Here is a 9,628-nt window from a genome sequence, read left to right as displayed (position 1 = left end):
GCCCTACACTGATTGTCTTGTTGTCTTAAACAGATAGGTTTGCAAGTGTTTTTCTGTTTTTGCCCTTGTTCTACAATCCCAGCCTAATAGCATTATTTTTGTTCTACTAGAAGTCTTGGCTGTTGGATTTAAACGTTATATTTTGTAATCCTCCTATTGATTGACTGGAAAGGTTTTTTATCATACTTGTAATCCACCTTGATAGACTATACATGAAAATAATAATACATATATGTACATGCACTATAATGTGCATGTGAGAGGGTTAGAAATCAGGATGTTTTGAAAGAAGAGACAATTGGAGTTAATCTAAAGATGAATCTGTTTTAATAAAATTGCTAGGGTATTCAAATGACTTTTTAAAAATGGTGATGGCGTCTAACTTTATGCCCTTACTGTCAATGCATGTCCCTTTGGTAGAGTCAGAGAATATGGGAGGGGCCATATGGGAGAAGGTCCCAGGTTCAGTCCCTGGCATCTGTGCTGGGAGATACCTTTCTCTGTCTGAGCCAAGAACTGTTGTCAGAAGACAGTACTGAGACAGCCCGATCTTGTCAGATCTCAGAAGCTAAGCAGGGTCGGCCTTGGCTAGTATTTGGAAGGGCGACCTCCAAGGAATACTAGGGTCGTGACGCAAAGGCAGGCAATGGCAAACCACCTCTGAAATGTCTCTTGCTTGAAAAACAAGTTTGCCACCTAGTGGTGCATAACGCTAAAAGAACTAGAACTTCTGGCTTCCAGGTAATTTTAGGATCTCTTGGCTATCTACATACACTGCCATACTATAATTAATTAGTCCTGAGATAGAATGACTAATAAATTTGCTTGACATGAGGCAGCTTCATGTTTTTTATTTATTTCTTCATGTTATTTATAGTCTACCTACCTCACTGAGATGATCACGTATAAGTGATGTATGGCCTGCCTAGAGGGCCATGTATGTATTCATTTAGATTATCTGTCAGCTGTCTTTGCATCCAAAGATGCTCAATGTCCCGTCCTGTCAAGACACTGAATTAAGCTCTGATGCACATGGTAAGGGTAGCACTGTCTTGGTATGGTCACTGTAGCTCATCCCAGTAAGGACCCTTGCAGTTGGTTCTGCACTATCTTCAAGGATACAGCACACTACAGTAATCTCGTCTGGATTTTGCCAAGGCACGTGTGACTGAGGGAAGGTCAGCTTTTTCCAGTATTGTCCATAACCATTCCTAGAAAACGAAGGCATTATAGACAACTTTAGAATGTGTTTGTTCAAAGAGTTCCCCAAACTGTTTTCTGAAGTTCTGGAAAGTTGATCTAGAAGTCAGTTGGGAAGTGGTTGCTACAATAGAAAGATGTACCTCTTCATCTGCCTGCTGATTTGTTTCCCCCCCTTGAGCATAATGCCTTTCCGGGGTTGGGAATGTTGCATCTTTTCCTAAGATGATGCCTGCCTTGCTTCTTTCTGAAGCTCCAGAATTGCCTTTGGTGTGCTACTAACACCAGTATAGCCATTTGACAAATCAGAGAATTCTGAGATCAGAGAGTTCTGAACCAAGGCTGGAGCAGGCAAACATGATGTTAATGCAAAGTTGTTGTTGTTCAGTCGCACAGTCGAGTCCGACTCTTCGCGACCCCATGGACCAGATCACGCCAGGCCTTCCGGTCTTCCGCCGTCCTCTGAAGTTTGCTCAACTTCATGTTCGTTACATCTATGACACTGTCTAACCATCTCATCCTTTGCCATCCCCGTCTTCTTTGACCTTCAGTCTTTCCCAGCATCAGGGTCTTCTCCAGTGAGTGCTCCCTTCTCATTTGGTGGCCAAAGTATTTGAGCTTCAGTTTCATTATCTGGCCTTCCAGGGAACAGTCAGGGTTGATTTCTTTTAGGATGGACTGATTTGATCTCCTGGCAGTCCAAGGGACTCTCAAGAGTCTTCTCCAGCACCATAGTTCAAAAGAATCTATTCTTCGGCGCTCGGCCTTCCTTATAGTCCAACTCTCGCAGCCATACATGACTACTGGGAATACCATTGCTTTGACCATGCGGACTTTTGTTGGCAGGGTGATGCTGTTTAGGTTTGCCATCGCTTTCCTCCCAAGGAGCAGGCGTCTTTTAATTTCATGGCTGCTGTCACAGTCTGCAGTGATCTGGGATCCCAGGAACGTGAAGTCTGTCACTACTTCCACGACTTCCCCTTCTATTTGCCAAGGAGTGATGGGGCCGGATGCCATGATCTTAGTTTTTTTGATGTTGAGCTTCAAGCCCACTTTTGCGCTCTCCTCTTTTACCCTGAGCAAGAGGCTCTTGAGGTCCTCTTCACTTTCTGCCATTAGAGTGGTATCGTCTGCATATCTGAGGTTGTTGATCTTTTCCCCAGCAATCTTAATTCCCACTTTTGATTAATCCAGGCCAGCATTTCGCATGATGTACTCTGCTAAACCAATCAGTTGTTCCATATCCGGTTCTAACTGTCGCTTCTTGACCCTTATACAGGTTTCTCAAGAGACACGTGAGGTGGTCTGGTACTCCCATCTCTTTAAGGACCTGCCATAGTTTGTTGTGATCCACACAGTCAAAGGCTTTAGCATAGTCAATGAAGCAGAAGTAGATGTTTTTCTGGTAGAAGCACTCAATTGAAACACATAGTCCAGGCTGTAATGCTGGACTGTCAGGATCAGGCAATCAGTGGGTAGCAATTTGCTTATGGAGTCTGAATAAAGAAATTGATGGAAGAACTGACATTGCCTTTTGGGTAGGATGCAAGTTTGAGGCCAGAAAGCTTGAGATCCTTAACACTATGATACATTGTATATATTAGGTTAAAGGTAAAGGTTCCCTTGCTCGAAAGCAAAACCAAAAGCACAGAAACTTGAGAGAACTCCAGGAATGGAGCTGGTTCCTCTTCCACAGCCCAAAATGCGACCCATGAACCCTGAGCTTGATTTTTCTCATTTGCGAGTCTGGCCTCCGCACTCCTTTAACGAGGCTTGGGGCGGCGGGAGTTTCTTTGCACGCAGCTTGTGCGGCTGGCTGAGTGCCTCTTCTGCTTGGCTTCTTTCCTCCTGCTGCCTTGGCCCTCTGGTGCACGGGTGAGTCCCCAAAGTTTGACTCTTTCTTTACAAGTCTCTGGCGCTGGAGGTATTCGCCTCCTTCCCTCCTGCCTGCTATGGCTGCATAATTGTGAGAGATTTCTTAACATAGTGTTCCTGCCAGGGAAGCTGGGGACCCTGCCCATGAGTCTCCATTTCATCCTCACAACAACCCTGTGGGGTAGGTTAGGTAGAGAAGGGGAGATTTGGCCCGGGGTCACTCAGCCAGCAGAGTGAGAATACAAACCTGGGTCTCCCCATGTCAATCTGCATCTCTGACCACTGTGCAGTGCTGCCTCTACTGATCTGTAATGTTCCAGAGGTGTTGTAATGTAATACTCAGTTTCTCAAATGAGTGTATGCCTGTCTGTTGGTCCACTTAGGAGTCTTGATCCTGGTTGTGTGGTGGGCTAGTTGTGGCAAATGGTAGGGAAGCTCAGTATTTCTGTATACAGTTGTAGGGGCTTTATTGCAATGTGGTATGGCGTGATATTATGTTCTTATTCCAGTGTGGTGTGTGTGTGGGGCAATGGAAGCTGAGTGATAGGGTCTCTCCAAGTGATTGCCAGAAGTGAGATGCGTCCTGGTCTTGTGTTTTACAGATAATCTTACAAATAGTCCTTTGCATTTATATCATGCTTTCCACTTTAAAAGGATCATAACGCTGATTGTATGAACTTAGGCAAATCACCAAAGGTAGAGCAGGAAGGGTTGCATCAGTGCTTAGTTCTTGTGGCCCTTTCTTACACGCCCAGGGAAATGCTGATCGCCACTTTGGGGCCTGGAAGCAATTATTCTCCAGGCCACTTTGGCCCCCAGTGATCTTCGAGGTTTTTTAAATCATATTCTGGGCGTGGAACAGGGGTCACTGGGGTGTGTGGGGATATTGGTGAATTTCCTGCATTGTGCAGGGGGTTGGACTAGATGACCCTGGAGGTCCGTTCCCACTCTATGAGTCTATGATTCTATAATTCACCCAGGCTGGCTGTGGGCACGCCAGCACCTCTGTCAGGCAGAAGCGCCTGGAGGCGAAGGGAAGGGAGAGGGGGGAAAGAATGGATCCCAGGTGCTTCTGCCTGTCAGAGGGGCTGGTGCACACTTCCGGTGATGTCAGGGGGTGTGGCATATGCTAATAAGTTATGCTAATGAGCTCCTGCAGCTCTTTTTCTACGAAATGACCCCTACTATTTTTGATTTTACAGCAGTGGAATTTAATTCACAAAAGTCCGTGCAATAATAAATCTGTTAGTCCTAAAGATTAGTTCATTACGTTTGTTTTGGGGGTGGGGTTGCTGTAACAAATTAGCATAACTGCTCTTCTGGAATTTATAGGGTAAATGGAAGTGTATTGGTAAAGATTTTTAGTTCTGAATTTCTTTTCCCTCTCTCTTCCTTTTGCAGATCAGCTTGAACGTGTCTTCTTACGACTTGGTCATGCTGAAACAGATGAGCAATTGCAGAACATTATATCCAAATTTCTACCCCCTGTGCTTCTGAAACTTTCCAGCACACAAGAAGGAGTACGTAAGAAGGTAGGTCTTGCTACATGGTAGCATTATGTAACTTGAATGCTTATGATTTCCCTCCCCCCTCTTTTTGTGACAAGTGAGCATACCATGGCATAACTTTTTAAAGATCTTTGAAGCCCTGTATGGCCAGGGTCCGGCTTACCTAAGGGGCCGCCTTTCCCCATATGTTCCCCCAAGGGCACTACGGTCGGGGAGTCAACAACTCCTGAAGATTCCAGGCCCCAGGGATGTTAAATTTGCTGTGACCAGAGCCAGGGCATTTTCGGTGGCGGCTCCTACCTAGTGGAGGGAGCTCCTGGAGGAGATCCGGACCCTGTGGGACCTTTCTCAGTTCCGCAGGGCCTGTAAGACGGAGCTCTTCCGCCAGGCTTTTGAGTAGGAGCCGCCGCCACTACTATTCCATCATGGCAATGTATGCAGCATTACACCACTACCACCATCATGTGGTTCCATCGGGGTGCGAGGTGACCCTGGAAGGAGAAGGGATGACAGGCCATTGGAACGTTGCTGTTGGATTAAGATCTATTCCAGTTTGTGATAAATGGAGCACTGACACTTTGTTGTTTATACTATATTGTTTTGTTTTATCTTATGCTGTTTTTATCTGTTTTAACTCTGGAACTCGTGCCTCATTGTTAGCTGCCCTGAGCCTTCAGGGAGGGCGGGATATAAATCCAATAAAAAATAAATAAAATAAAGACAAACCTTTCTTTTGAACTGGTAACTTGAATTCATTTCAGAGTTCTGTTCCAGCTCAACTGAAAAAGAAAGGTAAAGATTTATTTAATTGGCTCAGGTTTTCTTTGCCTGGTATGATCATGTATGTAGGGAACAGTGACAATGAGGGCATGGGAGATATGTAAGATGTATCTCAGCTTTCACTGCTGTCTGCCTTGAAGGGGAAGGCAGTGCTCTTACTTGTGTACATGAGAGGCAGTGATAGAACTCCAGGGCTAAGGCTCCCAACTCTCAAGTTGGGAAATTCCTGGAGATTTGGGGATGGAGCCTGGGAAGGGCAGGATTTGGGGAAGCGAGGGACCTCAGCAGGGTAAGAAAGCCATAGAGTCCATCCTCCAAAGCCACCATTTTTCCCAGGGTGGCTGATCTCTGTAGTCTGGGGATCCGTGGTAATTCTGGGAGATCTCCAGGCTTCCCCTGGAGGCTAGTCAAGGACAAGAGATCACAGGACAGGCTGAACTTCGTAGGGAAACAACCGTGGTATGATAACAAAGTCGTGTTGAGGGGAAAATATATCTCCTTTAATTAACCATTAAAGTTGTTTCCTTTGAAATAAATTGGTCTCCAGTCATTCTAACGTTCTGGCGCTCAACAGACCGTTTCATTCAAAGTTTCATCAGATGAGACCTTGCACCTTTCATATTTTTTCTGCAACTTTTTTCTGCTCTTTCCTCCTTTCTAGCTTACATCATTTTTATTATATAATGGATAAAGAAGATATATTTTCCCCTAAACATGACTTCGTTATCATATCACGGTTGTTTTCCTACGAAGTTCACCTGGAGGCTGGCAACTGTCGTTGGGGCCACAGCTGGCTACCTGCATAATGCTGCAGCTGTGGGCTTCATTGTCCAGTGGTTAAGGGTGCCAGTGGTAAAGCATAGTGTATAGCAGTGGAGTCTCTATTGGCAGATAAAAGGAATGATACTTGGGTGCCATTTTGAAAAGGGTTGTATATGAAGAATTTGAGTATACAGCCATATAGGCCATATAGTATGTTTTCCATTAGCTCCTTGTGCTTCAGGATTGGGAAAGTGCAACTGAGAAATCCAGACCAGTGAAGTCAAAGGGCATATTTTTCTCCCTCTCAGGTGATGGAACTGCTAGTTCATCTAAACAAACGCATAAAAAGTCGTCCCAAAATCCAGCTTCCTGTGGAGACCTTGCTAGTCCAGTATCAAGATCCTTCTGCAGTGTCCTTTGTTACAGTAAGTGCTTCCTTTCTACAGTAAGTGCTTCCTGGAGGTTCGATATAGTGTGAAATGACATTCAAATACTTATGCCATTGGAATGGATGGAAATATATGTAATGAATGTTGTTAATGTAACACGTTTTTGCCTGTATGATTTGTCCCATTCTTCTTGGAAAGTCTTGCTGTCAAGTACAACCTAAACAGGTTTAGGAATGCTTTGTTTTAGGAGGTTAATAAATACCTAGAAAGAGTTTGGCAAGCTTATTCTCTAAACATTAAACCCTACATCTAAGTATGAGTGTAAGACTCCTTAATTTTCCTGTAAGAATGTAATTGCTCGTGACTACCTGTATTAATTTGTTTAGATTTAAAGCATTCCCATTTTGTTTTTGAAGGACTTCTCAAAAGGGTTTTCAGGAAATCAGTTTGGCTTTGACAAACCATCAAGAAAGTATATTGTAGCAGTAGTAGTATATATTGTTATGGTCAGCAACCAGAGTTGTTAAGCAACAATTAACAATATTTCCATAATACAATAAATTAAGATCCCATAAAATCAGTAAAAGGAAAAAGGCAAATACATTTTCAAATACTAAAAACCCTATATATAAAATTAATATAGTTTAATAGAATACAACAACATAACTACTTCTCCAATGAAACACATACAGATTTTGCAAATGTGGTGGACAGCCACCAAAAATGCAGGTGCTTGGTTGTTGTTTTAAATTTTATAAGGGCGGTATTCAAGGCTTTCCCAGTTAATTGCAGTGATTGTGGCATGACATATTGATAGACATGGTCTTTTAGATCTAATGGGCTGTCCATTAAGGATTTTAGCAGTAAAAACCAACACATTGAGTTGTATTTGGAAGACCCTGCAGGGTTGAAGCGCTGATATAAATGTGGTCTGGGTGATCTCCTGCCTTCAGCCTCATTTAGAGAACTTCTTAGTAGTCCACCTCAAGGTTATGAGGCTGTGAATGTTTCTTATGTACCTGGTTGGTCGTCTGGCAAATACTATGGGATCTTGAATGGCAAATACTATGGAATCTTGAATGGCATTTCTCAAAGCATGCTTTGTGATGCTTTATTAAACCTATAAAGAGATTTTTTTAAGGCTGCCCCTTTTTGACATAGATGCCATTTAGATACATTTTGTATTTTGGCAGAATTTTACGATAATATATGTTAAGATGGGTTATCCTCGTTTGCCTGTGGAAAAACAATGTGAACTGGCTCCCACTCTCCTTACTGCGATGGAAGGAAAACCTCAGCCCCAACAAGACAGGTATGATGTTCTGAGCTTTATTTTTCCTTAACACATACACAATTTTAAGTGTGCCATCTGGAAATCATTGTTTTTGTTTAACAGGCCTAATGCGGTCTCAGGCTACAAGTACATATTCAAAAAATGTGGTGTAGCCCTCTTAGGACTCTACCAGCATGGACTAACACATGTGGGATCACATGATTTGAATGTTTCTTTATAAGAACATCTATCTGCACACAGAGAACTAATTTGTCTGAAAGTAGGCGGAACTAGAATACTCTCATGCGTTTGCAGTCCGAAGTGGTACAGTACAAGGAAATTTGCACTATAGAATTAACATGGATTGGTAGATTGACACCGTAAGCCACCTTAAGTCCATCATAGGTAGCAAGGCAGGTTAAAAATGATCCAAGATGTCTGTGCAGCATTGTAAAGACTATTCTAGCATGAGCTTTCATGAATCAGAGCACACTTCTTTGTTGTCATCGTGTTTTGCTGTCAGGTCACAACTGACTTATGGTGACCCTGTAGGGTTTTCAAGGCAAGAGATGTTCAGAGGTGGTTTGCCATTTCTCTGCCTCTGTGTGACAGTGATGGTATTCCCCGGAGGTCTCCCATCCAAATGCTATCCAGGGTTGGTCCTGCTTAGCTTCTGAGATCAGATGAGATCAGGCTAGCCTGGGCTATTCAGTTCAGGGACACACTTATTTAGGTGCTATGAAATCATATTCCACAGTTTTATAGCAAGAATCTCCAAAGGGGAGGGGGAAGGGAAGAGCTGGGGAAAGAGGGCGTTTTGGTGTGAATCCTGTCAGAAACCTTTCTAGTGCAATCCTCTGCATAAGAGACTGGAATGGATTAAATTGTTACACATAATAGATGATGAGAGAGGTCATAGATTCCAGTCTCTTGATCAGGGGGTACAGATAAAGAAAAGTATATTTAAGTAGGATAAATAACCACTAATCAAGGAATAAGTAGTGTGGAGCATAAGAAAACTGAGAGACATAAATAAAAGGTTATAGTATGCTAGAACATGTTAAGAAGAGCTAATTAAAGTTTCTAAATGACCTACCTATGTTCTGTAATCCCCCCCCCCCCATGTAGATCAAGCTTCTTAAGTGTGGCTCAGAAGTTATGAGTTGCTTTCTAAAGTTTAGCATACAGTACACTTTCAGATAAGAAGGCAAACTTTCTAAGTCTAGATTTGGACCGTATATTTGTATTTACATAAAGGGATGTCAGCCAAAATAAATATTTAATTTTTAAATCTGCTGCTAAAACATTTCTGGAGGTTGCTTTTGCTTTATTATTGCCAGCTATGATAGTTATCAAGTGAAAGCTGACCTGTTGTGAGGCATTTCAAAGTCTTGCCTGGGTTTCTGTCGTTTGTCAGTGTAAAAAAATTGTCATGTCTCCTTGTTTTATTATATAGTTGCAGTAAATATAATTGTTTTTCAGCCTAATGCACCTTCTAATACCAACCCTTTTTCACATGAAATATCCTGTCGAACCTCTGAAAGCAGCTTCTCCGTTTAATCTTGCTGAAAAACCAAAGACTGTACAGCTGCTATTGGATTTTATGTTGGATGTCCTCCTTATGCCTTATGGGTAAGTAATGGTGCAACTTGGCACTTTTAGTTTCTGGTTAAGTGCTGGTGCATGACAAGGATTGTTATGCTCACACAACAGGGAGGAGAAGATTTCATTTTCAAAATTGTTCTCTGGCTACTTTATCTGCTAAAGTTCTCTAGCGAGTATTCAAACCCTAAAATTCTCTTGGAATGAGGTCAAATCCTTAAACAGTCAAGGATAAGACT

The 9,628-nt window shown here is 42.7% G+C and overlaps 1 protein-coding gene across 1 annotated transcript in view; it reads left to right on the top strand.

The window, feature by feature from the left end:
- Nucleotides 1–9,628, top strand: part of KIAA0368 (KIAA0368 ortholog) — a 91,245-nt gene that overhangs the window by 7,307 nt on the left and 74,310 nt on the right. Inside the window, 4 exon segments of the mRNA XM_015421423.1 lie at nt 4,477–4,607; nt 6,434–6,550; nt 7,708–7,826; nt 9,270–9,419. Coding sequence (XP_015276909.1) covers nt 4,477–4,607; nt 6,434–6,550; nt 7,708–7,826; nt 9,270–9,419 — 517 coding nt within the window.

Source organism: Gekko japonicus, unplaced genomic scaffold (genome assembly GCF_001447785.1).
Source record: "Gekko japonicus isolate JY-2015 unplaced genomic scaffold, Gekko_japonicus_V1.1 scaffold740, whole genome shotgun sequence".
Classification (NCBI taxonomy): Eukaryota; Metazoa; Chordata; class Lepidosauria; order Squamata; family Gekkonidae; genus Gekko; species Gekko japonicus.
The sequence above is the reverse complement of the archived record's forward strand: the minus strand, read 5'-3'. Positions and strand labels throughout refer to the sequence as shown.